The sequence below is a fragment of the Nipponia nippon genome, unplaced genomic scaffold (assembly GCF_047370975.1).
Source record: "Nipponia nippon isolate SJK-2023a ecotype South Korea unplaced genomic scaffold, ASM4737097v1 scaffold_30, whole genome shotgun sequence".
NCBI lineage: Eukaryota > Metazoa > Chordata > Aves > Pelecaniformes > Threskiornithidae > Nipponia > Nipponia nippon.
In genome coordinates, this window is record NW_028262348.1 from 2,677,336 (window position 1) to 2,695,010 (window position 17,675).

The 17,675-nt window shown below is 47.1% G+C and overlaps 1 protein-coding gene across 7 annotated transcripts in view; it reads left to right on the forward strand.

Moving 5' to 3' along the window:
* TAOK3 (TAO kinase 3) overlaps positions 1-17,400 on the forward strand; it is a 94,046-nt gene extending 76,646 nt beyond the window's left edge. For all 7 annotated transcript variants that reach the window (XM_087768520.1, XM_087768516.1, XM_087768515.1 and 4 more), the window contains 8 exons: positions 714-848; positions 8,841-9,077; positions 9,714-9,842; positions 10,782-10,985; positions 13,716-13,955; positions 14,915-15,127; positions 15,592-15,774; positions 15,912-17,400. In XM_087768520.1, coding sequence (XP_087624646.1) covers positions 714-848; positions 8,841-9,077; positions 9,714-9,842; positions 10,782-10,985; positions 13,716-13,955; positions 14,915-15,127; positions 15,592-15,774; positions 15,912-16,073 — 1,503 coding nt within the window. In that variant the 3' untranslated portion in view covers positions 16,074-17,400. The remainder of the gene's footprint in view (positions 1-713; positions 849-8,840; positions 9,078-9,713; positions 9,843-10,781; positions 10,986-13,715; positions 13,956-14,914; positions 15,128-15,591; positions 15,775-15,911) is intronic.
* The last annotated feature ends 275 nt before the right edge of the window (positions 17,401-17,675 follow it).

Below are 17,675 nucleotides of genomic sequence, written 5' to 3' on the forward strand. Positions count from 1 at the left end.
CCGGGAACCATTTGTGCTAAAACCTGTGAGCTGTTGCTTTAAAAGGGGGGAAAAAAAAAAAAAAAAAATTCCTTTGTGGGCTGTGGAGAGAAAGTGCTAGAACTGTGCAGGATCATGACTGGAAAGCAGGATCCCTGAGTGGTCACGGAGGCTTTGCTGGTCCTCTCCAGCCTGCCGTGGTTTTAGCCAGGATGCTCGTCCTCCGCAGCAGATAGCAAACGAGACAAAGAAACCCTATCGAGGACGAACCACTCGGCAAAGGGAATGAGGCAAAATGTTGCTCTTGTGTTAAAAGGGAACAGCATCTTCTTTGCTAGACATGGAAATCACGTTTTTAATGGGATTGCTGGGTTGCAGTGCTTGAACCCGACCTTTCCGAGGATTCTGATTGCTCTGCATCGCTTCATGCTTTTGAGTCTTTTTTTTTTTTGCACATATGTAATACTGGAGGTTTAAAAAAAAAAAAAAAAAAAAAAAAACCAACCCAGCCAGGGATTCAGAAGGCATCCCGCTAGCGATCAGCTGACACGCCGAACCCGAGCCTGCAATGTGTTGCTTATTCATTTTGTACCGTGGGAGCTGCCGGGGCTAGCAGAGAGCTGAACTATGCCTCTCAAACAGCGGCGCTTGTGCAGACAGAGGGGTGAGAGAGAGGCAGCTGCCGCGGGAAGAGCACAGCCGGACTTTCTCCTTGTTTTTATCCATTTCTGCAGGATCATGTATTTATAAGGGATGAGGTGGGCCACAGGGATCGCAGGCCTGAGGTGCGGCCTACCCAGTCAGTGCAGAATCAGGCCCTCCACTACCGGAACCGAGAGCGCTTTGCCACAATCAAATCAGCATCTTTGGTAAGCAGCCACCCCACCCCACCTCCTCTCTCCCCCTCTCCCTCTGCAAAGGGGTCAGGAATGGGTTTTTTTTTCCTCTCCTAATTATTTTTTGTTGGTGGTGTTGTTGGCATAGCAACTAGATATTGCACTGAAAGATATTTTAGCTCTGTGTGTATAAGATGTAAAACGTAGAATATATTTAATTTCCATGTATATTTCTAGTATATGTGAAATAAGCCACTTGCCTGGATGAAGTTAATATAACCTCAGATTCCCCCCCCCCTTTCCCACCTACCTCTTTTGTTAATATATTTATTTGCATGTGCATAAAGTGTGTATATATGCTCGTGTGCAAAACGCTTAAATGCTGTGGAGATGCAGATGCAGATGGGTTTTGAAACAATAAGATTGCTGCTTCCCGGCTGAGCTGCTGGCTGCTTTTTTCATTCATTCATTTATTTCAAGCAACTGTACCGTGACTGCATTTTTCAGCTTGATCCCTCGGCAGGATTGCTGGGTTGCGATAACGGAGAGGGCTTACAGCGGGCTGTGGGCTTACAAAGAGGAGGGGGATGGGATGATTCCATCAAGATTTGTACTATTGCAAATGTGATTGCTGTGGATGCCTTTGTAGTAGGGAAAGGGGTGTGTGCCGGAAGAGTTAGTTGTCGTGCCGCCTCCCCCACCTCGCATCCACACGGGCTGCAGTCGGTAGCAACCTTTTTGAGGGAAAGGAGTGAAAAATGGCCTTTTAGAGCTAAACTAAATGTAATCTTAAATATTTCAGCCCGGCGGTATTAGCGGTCAGACGGACGGGAGCGTTAGGAAGTACCCGCTGTTTGGCCATGGCACTTGCTCAGTGCTATGACATCATCCTAGACCAACCCCGAAATTACACCAGCGAGCCCTCCCCTTCTTGTTTTACCCTGCCTGAACGGTGGGTTTTTTTCCTTCAATACCACCATTTCTTGATCCCCCGACTCGCTTTGGATTTCTACGTGCACAAGACGGACTGTGTGTGTGTGTGTGACCACAGCTAAAGGTTGTGAGTGGAGGGAAAAAGCAGCAGCGGTGCCAGGAGCTGAAATTTTTCTGTGTGGTGGTTGCTGCTGCTGCTGTTAAAATCTAAAATGATGCTGTGGCATACAGACATCTGGCCAGATGCTTCACGGGCTGAGATTTGGGGGGAGCATCTGAGTTCCATCTCTTGCAGGTCTACTTCTGGGTAGCCATAGCCTGAGTGCTCCCCAGGCCGGTGTGCCCTGCTCCCCCTTCCCTTCCTCCTTCCCCCCCAGTTTAAGGAGTGACCTAGAAATGTGTGCATTAGAGGACTTCATGCAGCGCACCTGACGCAGGCAGGATCTTCGGTCTCCTGGAGACCCTCTGCCTTGCGAATTTTTCTCTTTTGTATGTGTATGTGCATGCACCCAGTATGGTGCCGACAGTATTGCCTGCACTGAGCAAATAAAAGTAGGATCCAGTTAGGTTGGCTGGAGGGAAGCAATGATGAATGGCTCAAGTATCATACTCCAAACATATCTACAATTTGATTGATAAATAGATGTGTGTGCTGAACGTATTCATATTCTCCTACTCCCTGTGGAAAGCTGCTGCACCTTCTGTCCTGCCATCAGCAGCAGAGTCAATAACTCCTGTCTTCCTTGAATATGTCATCCCTGGGCTACTTGGGTGGCTTGAAGGTATTGCACGGCAAAGCCCCCTTGGGAGATGATGGAAGATGTTGGTATGAAGGTATGGACTGCGAGGTCTTCCCAGACCTCTGAGCTCTGGGGAAGGCAGCTAATGTCCCAAGGTCACTCCTAAATCCCATGGCAGCCTGCTGTGGGGCTGGGACTGTGTCTACTTTAAGTCCTTAGTCGCTTGGATTTGCTAAATCTCTCTGTTTTGGTGACCAAATGATGATAAAGATAAAATTACTACTGGGTGGGGGAGATGGTAGGCTTTTTGGAGAACTTGTTTTGGTTTTCTGTGGAACGTGCTCTGATACGGAGTGTGTCTGGGCTCCTGCTGGGAGGGCTTAGGGTGAGCAGGACATGCACAGCATCTTTTGGGAAGTCCCACCCGTTGGCTCACTGTTAGCCAGCAGGCCTTTGGAAAAGCACACGGTAGTATGTCATGCAAAAGGCTCGTTGTCCCCATCGTATGCACACATATCCCCGTCCCGGTATAGAGGGAAGTTCCCAAAGCATCACCTTGGTACTACAGGAGGTGTTACTGTGTCCTTAGGTTCTGAGGTTATGTGGTGAGGGAGAAGTTTCCCTGACTTTACAACAGAAATATTTTATTTCATTTCAGTTAATCGTGTGAGGGGCTTTCCCTTTTAATAATCTTCCATTTCCACCTCTTCGTGTTCCAAAATGGAAATTTAGAAGAAAAAAACCGCTAAGTTGAAACCTATTCCAGAGAACGTGAAGAATGGCAGCCTACGTGCTCGGGTTTGAAGTGCCGGCGTGGCTGCCAGCACACTTTTTTATCACTGTGCATTCGATCACCGCTCGGTGGCTGGATGATGTCCGTGGGTAGTGGTGCTGGATGCCGCTGCCCTTCTGGCCAAGAGAAAACTTCTCTCGTGCCTGCCCCCTTGCCTCCTGCTTAAATATCCGTGGGGAGGGCAAGGTCAGCCTTGTAGCTGATATGGGGAGAATGACCTCAACATATCTGAAACTTATAGTGTGAAGCCAGAAATTCAGACTTTATTCATCTCACTGTGTTAATTTGCTCTTTCAACAGCATCTTTGAAAAAAAATAATGCTATATGAATGGGTGCTCAAGATCCCACAGTGTTAAAAACTCAGGAAACCAGCATGCTTTGATGGTTCCCTGCGTGGCTGCTGCTGACCATCAGTTGGTTTCTCAGAGCTGGGTACCGCTTCCTGGGCACAGAAGGGGCATGCAGTTGAGAGCATCAGGTGGTTTGTATTGCAGCGAATCAGAAAAAAGGAGTTCTGACCCCAAATTCAATAATACGGGACGATATTTGGGTGTAAAAACTTCTGCTTGTGGGATTTGCTGAACACCACCTCCAACATGAGAGGAGGGCAGCGTTATAGAGGAAGAGCGCCAGGGGCTGTGCGTGTTGCTTCATGGCTGTTCCTGCTGGTAGAGTCCAGGGTCTTGGGCCCTCAAGTCCTCCTTATTCACCCTTAAATCAGGATATTGCAGGTGGAGGAAAGACTGGCATTTTTAAAAGGATGCTCTCAACTTGGAAGTTGGATCTCTTTGCAAAAACAAGCTCGGGTAGTTTCGGCGAGTGTAGGGGTTACAGCCAGGAGAATTACATTAGACAGCTCTATACTCCAGATGTCCCAGTGATTTGAAGTGTGGTTCCCCTGCCCTGTTGCTCTGCAAAAGCATCGTGTGAATAAGAAGGAAAGTGGACGGACTTCCAGATAAAACAGTGAAATGGGCTATCCACAAAGAAACAGATTGTGAATACAACTTTCTAGTCTTTCAGTGATGCTTTGCTATTAGTCAGGTTAAAAAAAAAAAAACAACATGAGCAAATGTGGTTAAGAAAGCTGAAGGAGCCTACCTTTGGTCATAATTCAAGCAACAATTTTAATAGTCACTCTTTCCTAGACTGCCTTTCTCTGTGGTCATTCTGTAGACCACATTCCCCCCCTTCTCTGCCCCCCCCTTTTTTTAATTGCATGACACTGCCGTGGCAACGGTAACCATCGCTCACTTGGAACAGTGGTGGGAAACGCACTGCATATTTCTGCTGTTGCGGTGAAAGTTAGTATCTGAAATGGAGATCAGGTATCTACTACACCTCCATATTATTTTGCAGACTACCAGTGATCCATAAATTAAAAGTTATGACTAGAAATGTAAGCCTTGAAGCTCAGAAAGCTGTGTTTAAAAAGAAGGGTAGAGGTTCTGCATGTTGATAAGACTACACCTATCAACATTTTCAAGTGAAAGTGTTTTTTAAATATGTGCAGAGATGCATCGATCTGCATTTCTGGATGTCTTTTGTGATTGACCCCTTAACTCCCCACTGCCTCATGGATTTCCTCAATAGCTGTTTTTACAATTTTCAAATGAAATGATCTAATATTTAAAACTTCACAGAAAGATCAGGTAGCGTGGACTCTGTCGAAGGCCTTGACATTCTCTTTGAAATCCAAATGCCAGCAAAAGAATTACAGGATCTCATCCTGGGTCTGCAGAGCCAAATGTCTAGGTACGTGTGAGCAGGCTTCTCTGGATGTGGCCGTTGCAATGACACCAGGGCAGTCTGACTCCGAAACCAGGTATGGTTACATGCTGGCTGTTCTCCTGCACCCTCTTCTGCTGAAGCAACGACATTTTATTCCAGATGGTTGAGTTTCTCCTAATGGACTCATCTGGCTGCTGCCTTTATAGATTTTTTGCTCTAAAAATACTGAACTTGTTCTTTCTCATCTCAAAGTTCTTCTCTTGCTGCGAGAGGCTGCTGGCAGTATCTTGCTTAATACTCTGCCTTGTCCACTAAAAAGCAGCTCGGTATTTCATTTGGTTATCAAGAGGTGAGAATAACCATTCTTTAGGAGAGTGTTTGGTATCTTGGTTAAACAATGTAGAAGAAGGAGCTCTAAAGAGGTACTTGTTTGGAGGAGAAGTCGTGAGCCCAACTTCCTTACGTAAAGCACAAATCTTGGAGGGGTGAAAGAAAGTTTGGATTTTACGGCAAGTGAACTGCCTGTGGGAGTAGGTTGGAAAAGGCATCTCTCTTCTTAGCTCTGTGTGTGCCAAAGATACAGAGAGATAAGAAACTGAGAAAATGTCATACCTTAATCAAGGCTGTTCTGTTTTATACAGGTTTTTTGGTTCTGCTGATGACCAGATTGATTATTACCTGCTTCAAATAGAGCTTCAGGAAACTGCAGTTTGCTGCTTTAAAGCATCCTGACATTTTTTGGTTATGTGGAGAACAAACTTTGCAATGAGCGGTTCAGTTGTCGTCTTTTTTCCCCATCATAACCTATGGGATTATGTTTGTGAAATACTTTGTAAAGTTCCAAGTGCCTTTGTCCAAGAACACCAGAAAGGTGATTACTGGAGCTTCCCAAAATTTTCTTTTAAAGTGGTCGCTCAAGCTGTTCATTCATTAGGGGCTTCATCTTCAAAACCATAATCCTTTATTCATTCGTGTGTTGACGTGCTTAGTCTGAAGTACTTCTCTGGTACGGAACTGGGCATGTTCAGCTAAGTTCTTCCAATTTCATCCATGCTCTGAGATCACCATTTGGAGACCTTGTCTTTGAAGCCGGAGTTCTGAAGAGTGTTGGTCTTGATTAGAGATTATGGTGATAAATTAGGTCTTTAGCGTGAGCACGCAGACATTAAATCTACAAAATGTCCACCAAGTCTACCATTCTCCTTCTCTCATGTCTTCAGGAATGAAACGCTGCTTTTGTTTTCCTCTGACTTTTTAATGTCTCACCTGCTGTAAATAAAACAAGCGCATATTCTAGATCTCATTAGAGATTAAACCAAAGGGGAGACTGGCAAAGTTGCTAGGGGGTTCTTAGATCCGTTTTTTCTTATGCTCTTGCTGTTTGCGTTGTTCTGCCAACTTCTTGGAACGGAGTGTGCCGCAGAAGATCCCGCTGCTCACAAAAAGGCCGGGCCTCAAAAATAGCACATCCAGGAAGATCTGGACTTGATGATCGTAAAGGTCTTCTCCAACCTAAATGATTCTATGATCTTGTACTGCTGCATGGTAGTTACCGTATCTCCGCACCTCTGCAAGTCCCTGACCAAGTCTGTTCCCTGCAAGTCGTATGTCATTTAACATAGTAAATGGCATATGTGAAATGTTGGGGTTTTGCCTGTCTTCCCTGACATCTGTCTCTTATAATTAACTCGGATGACTTCTCAGAGAAACTCGCATTACCTGGAAGCTTCTGTCAGAGATCTTATTCTTGCTGAACTTGCCTGAAATACGCAAGCTCCTACAAATGCTTACCAACTTCTGCAAAGCATAGCTGTCATTGTTAGGCTTTAAAAAAAAAAACAACAGAAAAGCTTTTTGAACTCTAGCAATACACAGGGCCGATACTGTGTGTGTGTTTCTGTAGTAAGTTCTACAATCTCACATATTCCTGGTATCTGGCTTGGGTCTGTTTCATTACCCAGTCTCGAGCATTTGAAGGCTGCTGTGTTACACCAGTTGCTGAGGTGTAAATATATATTTAATCTAGTCAACTTCAGAATAACATCCCAAAATTCCTTGTACAAGGAGGATGTGGTTGATGCATCATCACTTACCTCGTAGTTGATGTTTGACTTCACTAATGCGGTGAACCCACCATCATCGCGTCCTGGTCATGGAGCCCGATACAGCACCGTAGTCAGACTAATTCTTTGTTTTCTTTGCAATTAGGTGTTTGCTCTTCTCTCTGGGGTTGTCTTTGGAAGGGATGGGGGGAAACCAGAGGCTGTCCACTTCAGTAGCTTCATCCTTTCATGTCTTGTTCCTAGTCTGGGACTCTGGCTATAATTTTCTTGGTTGCTAACTATTTACTGTAAATTGTTGTTAATCTCTCTTTCAAGGTGAAGGCTGTGCAAGGCTCTTCCTAACCTCCTCTTCACACCCCTCCCGAGTGCTGGTAGTCATTTGAGCTGAGACAGGTGGCAGCATGCCGTCTGCCTTGGGTGACACATCAGTTGTGTTGTTAAACTTGCATGTTGTTTTTGGAGCTCTTACTTGATCGCTGCTTCCTATCAGCTACTCATCCTGAAGCACAGGGCTGCTAGCAAGCCGGCTAGCTTTGCTGCTTGGTAGAGCAGTGGCTCTTCTTCTGTTGAACTTGAGCCTTCTCAGGTCTGTAGGTGCATCCCATCCTAGGTCTGAACTTACTTTGAAGGTCTCTGAAAAATAGCCTTCGAATGACAGCAGTGCTGTAGTAGGTGCCACTTCTTTCTCTTGACTGCTACGGAGAAATTCATCGGGAAGGCTGGGCTCTGGCAGACCGCAGGAAGGGCTGTTGGTTCATAAAGCTTCCGTGATCACCTTCAAAGGGCTGAGCTCTTTGCTTTGTACTTGTTAAGCGTGAGAAGGAGAGGTCCCCTTGTACAGAATCAGGGACCGCACCTCTACACATGTACCAAGGGCTCCAGCTTTTGGCTCCCAGGTCTATCATAAAATATCAGCAGATCTTTATATGTGAAGTTCCTGGGACTCTATAAAAAATAAAACCAAAAATATCAGTCTTGGACACTTTTTTCTTTTGAAATGGAAGCGTTACCATTTGCATTTTCTTCTGAAAATTTTTGGCACACCTTACTGGAGTTTTTTCCTCCTTTCACACGGATGCACTTAGGCATGGAAATGAATGTGGAACTTGTGGGTTTGTTTCAGCTGAGCAGGGTTTAAAATCTGCTTAGACCATCTGATCAATCTTGTTAAGAGCACACAGTTCCAGAACAGTGTTCCCTTGTTAGAAAACTTTCAGTTCCGGTAGGGAGTGAGCTCAGCCTGCCATCCTCGTGAATTTTAAGAAGAAATTTTGAAGGAGGCTACTCGTTGCAGAAAATAGTATTGAGGGACTGAATTGGAACCGCGGTGACTTGGGGAGGAAGGAACGGATGGGTGGGTTGGGGGGTTTCTTAAAATGGATGCCGTCTTGTAAGTCCACAGCACCCTCACGATTTGAGTCCTATGTCTGCAGAAGGTTATCCAGCAGCTACCTTTGTTTCCAGAAGTAACCTGCTGTTTCCTTTATTCATATCATGACGTTTTTCTGCTATATTACTGAAAACATATGTAAAATTCTTATTAAGGGGGGGGGTGGGGGGTGGAAATCAAGAGAGACAAACCTTGTGGCGTGGTTTGTGATATTAAATAATAGCACTCTCTGAAACCTGGAACAGCATTCCCTGAAAGTTGATTTCTAAGCGTGCAGCAAAGCAGGGTCTGGTTGACAGGTAAGCAGCTAATACGGAGACCGCTTGTCTGTGAAGAAGGCCACGTAGCACTTCTTCCCCTTTTCCTGACATCAGGTTACAAGACAGATCCATGAGCATGAGCAGGAGAACGAGTTGCGGGAACAGATGTCAGGATATAAGCGGATGCGGCGCCAGCACCAGAAGCAGCTGATCGCCCTGGAAAACAAGTTGAAGGCCGAGATGGACGAGCACCGCCTCAAGCTGCAGAAGGAGGTGGAGACGCATGCCAACAACTCGTCCATTGAGCTGGAGAAGCTGGCTAAGAAGCAAGTGGCTGTGATGGAGAAAGAGGTGAGTAGAGTTACAGGCTGCACAAGAAGATTGGAGGGAGAGGTGCGTACCAAATCTCTAGGAGGCGGCTGTGGAAGTACTGCTTAAACCCCGTGCACTTAAGTGCACTGTGTGGTTACTGCCTGGAGCTGCCCTGGCTGGTTTTGTGAAACAGCTTCACAGCTACACGTCAGCCTTCGGGATGATGGGCACTCCATTGGCATCGACCAATTCTGGAGCTACTGATAGCCAGCTAAAAGAGGCGGACAGACTCTGTGGAGACCTTGGAGGGGGCTTCTGCCTCATGGCTGAGGCAGTGACAAAGCTTGCTGCTGTTACTCAGTCCGTTTAAAAACCAACGTGGTAATCCCTATGGTAAACCAGTGGGGTTTTACCCTCTGGGGTGGTTTTGGTGGAGAGGTAAGAAGCATGAGGAAAGTCTTAAATGTATGGGGGCATTATGGGTTTTTTGGGCAAGCAGCATTCATGTGGCTGAATGCTCATGGCTTTGTCCAGCACAGTGATGGGAGATTGACAGACCAAAAAACGCACAACAGAAGACTGATTTGGGCTGGATTCAGTACCTGCTCCCTCACTCCTTTGACTCTTTGGATTTTTTCCCTTTTTTTCTTTTTTTTTCCTCTCTGTGCCTTGCAGGCAAAGGCAGCTGCAGCAGATGAAAAGAAATTCCAGCAACAGATTTTGGCTCAGCAAAAGAAAGACCTGGCGACCTTTTTAGAAAGTCAGAAGAAACAATACAAGCTTTGCAAGGAAAAGATTAAAGAGGCAAGAAACCGTCATTTTCAGGGCTGAAGGGGTGTGGAATGAACGTGAACTAGACTTTCGTTTTGATAAACCTAGGCCAGCCCAGGGGTTTAAGGGATACTGTCATGCTTGGAAGCAAATTTAGACTCTCAGCAAGTAAACTTTCCGGAACTGGGAGCATCTGGCAGTATTTCTAGAATAATCTCTAAAGGTGCTAGAGGTGCCTTCACAATTTGCTGTAGAGCAGAATCTTTGAAACCAAGGGTGATGAGGGAAAATGGGACTTCATAGAGAATTCTTCTTCTCCTTTTTCCTCATCTGGATTTTTTTTTTTTTTTTTTTTTTGCTAAAGCCGTAAGTAATCAGAGCAGCCATTTAGATGTCACTTGACTAAGAGCCCTGTGATCGCTTATATGAATTAGAAAAAGAAGTAACAGTATATAACTTAAGTACAGCGTCCCCACCACATCACAGAATCATTTGCTGTTGAGAATGGAGAGGTGAGAAAATGAACAGCAAGGAGCCCTGTAAGGTATCTGATTCAATTGAGCATGAGTCCTACTGAAATAAAACTGAAGCCCAAGCTGGACTCCTTTGTAGAGGAGGCGCAGAGCTGGGCAGGGAGCCGAGGAGCTTGACCCATTCTCTCCCCTGGGCAGCCAGAGCCTCTGCTGCAGTGGCGTGTCACTGTCTTTTCCTCGCTGTGCTGTTCAGCCCCTGAGATGTTCGTGTTTAGCTTTTTCCTCCTCGTGGTGGGTCATAATACAGCTCTAGAGGCAGGAGGGCCGGGCACGGCCAGGTGACGAATCTGGTTCTGTTGGTGCCTGGTGTTGTAGTCAGGATTTTGGTGTCCGTTTGTGAATTGAATGGCAGAGGAGTAGCCAGTGACTGAAGGTCCTCCAAGTCCTCTGTCACTGTGATCCTAAGGGAAGTCTTGTTTTTGACCCTGTATGCATGTAGGAAATGAATGAGGACCACAGCACGCCGAAGAAAGAGAAGCAAGAAAGAATATCCAAACATAAAGAGAACCTGCAGCACACACAGGCTGAAGAGGAGGCCCATCTTCTCAGCCAGCAGAGACTCTACTACGACAAAAACTGCCGTTTCTTCAAGAGAAAAACGATGATCAAGAGGCATGAGATGGAGCAGCAGAACATTCGGGAAGTATGGCACTCTTCACTTCCTTTCCCAAGCATTTCTTTAATTGTTTTAGCTTCACGTTTGTAAAACAGTTTGCTGACTGACATTAGATCTTCATGTTTCCAGTTGCTAAACAGAACTGAGAAAAATGTGGGAAACGTGTTTTGGGAAGTAGTTTTCCACACCAATGTGGCTGCTTTTATTAACTGAGGAGGGGTGGCATGGTTGACTTGCAGACAGATACGTTATGTGGGCCACCCAGTCTGGGTCAGATGCTTCATCTGAGGTTCTGGGTGTTAGATTTTGGGGGATCCTGTTGGGCTTCTTTCACAGCACAGGGCAGTTTGTGCCATGTCGAGTGCCAGGGCCACCTGCGGGAGAGCTGTGGGATGGCCGAAAGCATCACGCGAGGAGTTCGACTTATTGGCTAAAGAAAACTTACACAGTTGAAACGTGTAATAAACCAGCAATAACCTTAAAAGAACAATATGAAGGTTGGAGAATGAAATGCTACAAATGTAAGAAATACCAAAAATTCAGTCCTCTCTTGTGTCTGCATTCTGGTTGTCTACAAATGTATGTAAGTACTTATAAATAATCAGCTGTTGCCTTTCCATTGGGCTCTGTTCAAATTAGTGCACAGAATGGGCGATCGTTTGTTAACGAGAAGCTATTGAACATCTTGCTTTTCCTCATTTGTTATTAACCCTTGCCTTACAGGCTGCCTGTCGTCAAATCCCACTTTGGAGAAAGAATTATTGCAGATTTTTCTCTGGTAGTCGCTGTAGTTTCTGAATGCTTCATGAATGTTATTTTTGGATAAAGACTGTCAGATGAGAAGGTATTTTAGTAAAGGCTGAGAGTGAGGGATCAGAAATTTCTTATAATCATGTACTTAGTCTGCTACCATCAAATTTTCCAGCGTACTTAACATTGCCCTGTATTTTACCTGTTCAGAGCTCTGCTGCCCTTGACTTCAGATGTGCCTGGGGCTGCTCAGCTGCTTTGCAGATCACATCCAGACATCTCAACTCGGACACCCTGAAAATGAATGACTGTGAAAAATCAGATTTGGGCACCCTTATCACAGCATATAGGCTGTGTGGCAGGGATGAGAACCGAATTCAGTCACCTAGCATGGTATTTTAACCAAGAAACACTCCTTTGAGCCCCTGCATTTAAGCTCTTAAGAGAGACCTAATTTTCAGAACGATCTAAGTGTGTATTTCCTGAAAATAACGTCCCTACTAACCAGTTCAAATTCACTGGATCAGACAGACTTCAAGGATGTTTTGTCTTGATGTTTTAAGTAACCACAGAGGTTCTTTTTGTAAAAGCGTTTGTGAGAAGTGGAGTGCCTCTGTTTGTTCACGCTGTGTCAGCTGAAATCAGGTGTGGAATGGGCACAAGAGAGGCTGGTTGTCCCGTCCCGAGATGAAGGCATGCGTGCCACAGCTCACTGCACGGGCTGACGTGCTGTCTGAGTGTGCTGCCTGCCTTTGCGCAGGTGGGAAATGATTTCAGCACACCAGCAGATCAAATTTTTGATCTTGGCTGTCAAGGTGCGAGTTTTGCTTAAGCGTAAACACGCGCAACATCTTTCTGGCCAAGAACGCAGAGACGAGACCTGGCCCTGTTTCCTTCCCCATCCTCCTAGCTTAAACCTGTCACAGTTGTAACAGCCAAAGGGGCTGAAGCACCTGTTTGCAGGTGCTGATGTTGAGAGATACAACAGGATTACAACATGCAAGCAACAACTCGGAGCAATTAGATTGCTTTTGCTGCTTCTGCAGAAACTCATTAGACTGAGCCAACGCTGGGCCCTCCCTGTGCTGGGCGCCGTGCGTGTGCGTAGCGCGAGGCAGCCCCCGCTGTGCCCGTCTCACTCGAGCACGAAACACAGCGATGAGTTTGTAAAGCTGAGCGCTGAAACTGAGACGTACCAGCAGACCATCTGTGAAGGTCACCAAATACCAGCAAGGGGTACAGCTGTAATCACTGCTTGACTGAGCCGGTTTCAGCTCCGGGCTCCACAGGTTGTTGCTGATACCTTGAGACAGAAATATTGGCAGTAATCAGGGAGAGGATCCGGTATCTTCCTCTTCCTTGGCTTGTAACTCAGTGAAGGGTTTGCTAGACTGCAGGGCACCACGTGCGGGAACTCTTCTGTGCACACTGCAAAATTGTGTGAGGCTCGGGCTGTATCCTCATTTTGAAAAACGTAACCCGCCTGTACACAGTGGCAGATTAAATGCTTTCTCTTACCTGATGTGGCGCGTTGGAGCTGTTCGCCTCTGCTTTGGCCATTCTAGTGTGTTACGAGAGAAGCCTCATCTCCCAGTGCCTAGGAGGGGCTCGGGGTCATTTAAAACAGACAAATAAGAGCCCCTGAGTCTGTCAGTCAGCCCAGCCCCCCCAGCTCCGGGCACCCCAGGATGGATTTATTAAAAACTTCCATGGTTCTCGGCAATCGCGGAGGGCTTGCGTGTGGTCCCAGTGCTGGAGACTCCCTGGGCGACACAGGAGCTGCCAGAGGAGCAGGTTACGGGGGGATGGATGGATGCTAGGTGGCTGCTCTATAAGCGTTCCCATTGTGCTGCTGGGTTTGTGTTTCCCTGTGGCACATGGACGTCCTTGATGTCGCCTAGAGGAGTGACCAGGGCACCTGGCCTCTCAAATTCAACTCCTGCATCTCAGGGCAGAGAGAATCGCGCCTCAGCTTTTTGTCTTGTGCTCTGCTGTCCTCTTGTGCAGGAGTTAAACAAGAAGCGGACCCAGAAAGAAATGGAGCATGCCATGCTGATCCGGCACGACGAGTCGACGCGCGAGCTGGAGTACAGGCAGCTGCACACGCTGCAGAAGCTGCGAATGGACCTGATCCGGCTGCAGCACCAGACTGAGCTCGAGAATCAGCTGGAATACAACAAGCGGCGAGAGCGGGAGCTGCACAGGAAGCATTTCATGGAGCTCCGGCAGCAACCAAAGAACCTGAAGGTGCTGGAAGCTTTCCTTCCTCCTCTTCCAGCCTCTGTCCTGCCGGGCAGGCTGGTCTGTGTGCTTGCTGCCTGCATCCCTGCTGCAGAACCACCGTTCTCCACCAGCAGCGTGTGCTCTCCCTTGTATCCCTTTCCTTTGCACAGGGCTGCTCTGCTCTAAGAAAGTTGCGGGCTATTATAGCAAAGAGCTCACTGAGGATTTTTTTAAGTGCCGTGCTGATTGAGGCTGCTGGGTAAAAACAGGCGAGTCCATAGCAAAGTATTACAGAATTTGCTTCTGATGAGCTGTGCTTTCTTCAGGCCCTTGCTGGTGTCAGCCTTGATATGGAAAGGGGTTGGGTGATGCTTCCTTGCTTTCAGAGTCAACAGAGAGAGAGAACGTGGGTGTGCTGAGCACTGTGCTCTGTCCCAGTTCGGCTGCAGGTTGGTTAGAAACCTCTGAGGTGCTTGCTGTGGGAGATTTCTGCTCCTCCTCTGAATGCCCAAAAAGGCACGTTGCTTTTATTCACTTTGTCTCGCCCTCGCTAGTTCTCAGGCCCGCAGCCTCTGTGTAGTGTGTGGTCGAGGTAGGGGAGGAGGCATGTGGAAGCCTTGGTGCGGTAGTAAAATGGGAGGCCTTGAAAAAGCAAGCACTTTTTGGGAGGCAGGCGGGAGGGCGATGGGCTGGGCGACCTGCGGGAAGCAGCGGTAGAAGATGGAAATGCCCTGGGCTGAGGAGGGCTTCATGGCTGCTAGCCCGGGCCCGTGGTCGGTGCCGAAGCAGGGCCCGAGCCGATGCCGGTCGTTAGATCGCTCTGCGTGCGGAGCACACCCTGCTCGCCCGGGCACAGGGGCAGGGGACGGCGCGGAGCACGGGGGAGCTGTGGTTGTCTCCCACCAACCTGCCCATTGGGGGGTACTAGAACCTCTCCGTTCCCAAAGCTCTTCGTGCTCTTCACATCGTTCCTTCCTTGGCAGGCGATGGAAATGCAGATCAAAAAGCAGTTCCAGGACACATGCAAAGTGCAAACTAAGCAGTACAAAGCACTGAAGAATCACCAGCTGGAAGTAACTCCAAAGAGTGAGCACAAGACAATTTTGAAGAGTCTGAAGGACGAGCAGACGAGGAAGCTCGCCATCCTGGCAGAGCAGTATGAGCAGAGCATCAACGAGATGATGGCCTCCCAAGCGGTAGGTGCGGCGTCCGGCGCCTCCTGTCCCTGGGCGGGGGTCCCTGCCCGAGGTGCGTGGAGGTGGGGCGCAGTCGGGCCATCAGTCCTGCCAGCACGCGGTGTTCGCCCCTTCCCGGCCGCCGGATGGTCAGCGACGCAGTTGTGTTTGTAACAACTGTTTTAAATAATGCGTCAGGCGGCGTTTTCCCTCCTGCAATAAGCATCCTGCAGGACATGCGTCCTTCCCCTGCTGCCCCTCGTGTGCTGGGGTTATAGAATCGGATCTTCTCCGAGGCTCCCGCCTCCGCCGGAGCGGGGAAGCAGCTCTTTATGAAGCCCTTCCTGCTTTCTCCTCCTGCCACCAACACCAGAGGCTCCCCGGCTCTGGGAAGGCAGAGCGGTGTGTCGCTAGCGGCGGGGCAGAGAAGTTCCTAGCGGAGGTTTGAATGTTGGTTTTTTTTTTTTTCCCCGATGATCTTACAGCTACGGCTGGATGAGGCCCAAGAAGCAGAATGCCAAGCCCTGAGACTGCAACTCCAGCAGGAGATGGAGCTGCTCAACGCTTACCAGAGCAAAATTAAGATGCAGACAGAAGCACAGCACGAAAGAGAACTCCAGAAGCTGGAGCAACGGGTGTCGCTGCGCAGGGCGCATCTCGAACAAAAGGTACGTTTCGGGCGGGCTGCCCCGGTTACATGTCTCGATCTCGGCGCGGGGTCGGCACCCGGTGCTGGCCGGCCGGGAGCTGCCGTCCCCGGGGCGCTTGGGCTCTGCTAAGGGGCCGCTGACTCTGCTTCTTTCAGATCGAAGAGGAGCTAGCCGCCCTCCAGAAGGAACGCAGCGAGAGGATAAAGTTTCTGTTGGAAAGGCAGGAGCGAGAGATTGAAACGTTTGACATGGAGAGCTTGCGAATGGGCTTTGGGAATTTGGTGACGTTAGAATATCCCAAGGAGGACTATAGATGAGATTCAATTTCTTTTGCCATTGAAAAACAAAAGACAAAAAGCAAACAAAATAACGAGAAAACTTTGCAAAACCAACATTCCCCATGTTAACGGGCGTGCTCTCTCTCTTTCTGTCTCTCTTACTGACATCGTGTCGGACTAGTGCCTGTATATTCTTACTCCATCAGGGGCCCCCTTTCCCCCTGTGTCAAGTCCCGGTGCAGGACAGCTCCTGGCGGTCTTTTCCATAGTATGTCACAGTATTGATGTCTCTGTGCAATGATTAAAAATGTTTCAGTGAAAACTTTGGAGACGATTTTAATGGAGAAAAAAAAAAAAAAAAAAAGTGGATGTATGTTGCTTTTGAGCAATCACTCATTTTACCACCAATCAATGAAAGTACAAGCAAAAAAAAAAAATGATAATAATAATCAAATGATATATACAAACCCAGGGGGAGAGAGACTAAATCCGCAGCCTTACCTTAACTAGCTGCTGCATAATTTTATTTTATTTTTATTTTTTTGGTATTTATTCATCAGGAATAATTAAATAATAAAAAATTTTATTAAAGATGGAAAAATTTGATACATTTTACAGAAAAAAAAAAAAAAACCTTAATCGTGATGTACATATCAGTGGTGACATATTATTACTTTTTTGGGGGTGGGGAGGGGCGGGGCGAAGATCTGGTGATTTTTAGAAGAACCATGCCAGGCGAGGCGGGGATGAGACCTCGCTCCTCGGCATATTCTTGATTGTATCATATTCATTTTCTGCTGTCGCAGAGAATGTGAATACACTTAAATGAGCCCACAGGATCCCAGTAGCACAAATTGGGCTTTGTCAAATCGTGTATTTTGTGTATAGAAGGAATTTAAGGAGAGCTTTTACTTATTTTCATATTGTATTTTAACTGTTTCTCTGATCAAAAATTTTTTTACTTCTTTCCCCCCTTCCCTCCTGCTCCCAGCCACCCCCCCCACTCTCCGGTTCAGTACTTGGAGCTCAACACTGTCTGTCAGATCATCCCCAGCCCTTTCTTTTTCCTTTTTTTTCTTTTTGTTCCTCCCCCAAGTCCACCCCCAACCCCATGATCTTGGTCATAAATATTGCATTATTCACACTTTCAAACTGTGTATTTTCTTACAATAAAAAGAGGAAAAAAAAAAGGCTTTACTTCTTTTGCATGCACTTTAAAAAAAAAAAAAAAGAAAAAACCAAAACAAAAAAAAACCAAAAAAAAACCCCAACAAAAGATAAAAAAACATTTTTCAGGTTCCAAGGAAGAGCATGAATAACTGTCAGAGCTTTTAATTATATTTGTAAATAAAAGTGTTCATCACAATGCCTCGCTGTCTCTTTGTGGGAAGAGCGGCTCGTGGCCCGGCCCCGCCGGGCAGGGCTGGAGAAACCTCGGGGGCTTTGCTGAAAAAAGGGGGGCAGGCTTCCCCTTCTGTGAAGCAGAATTACCTTGGCTTCATCTTTTTGAACCTTTTAAAGATGCCAGATTGGACCAAATGTTCATTGTCTGCTTTAAGCGCTTAGGAGACACCACCAGGCCTCACTGGAAGCTGCTGGGAGGATCGGGGAAAACCACTGGGGACCCTGCAGCTTGGCTGG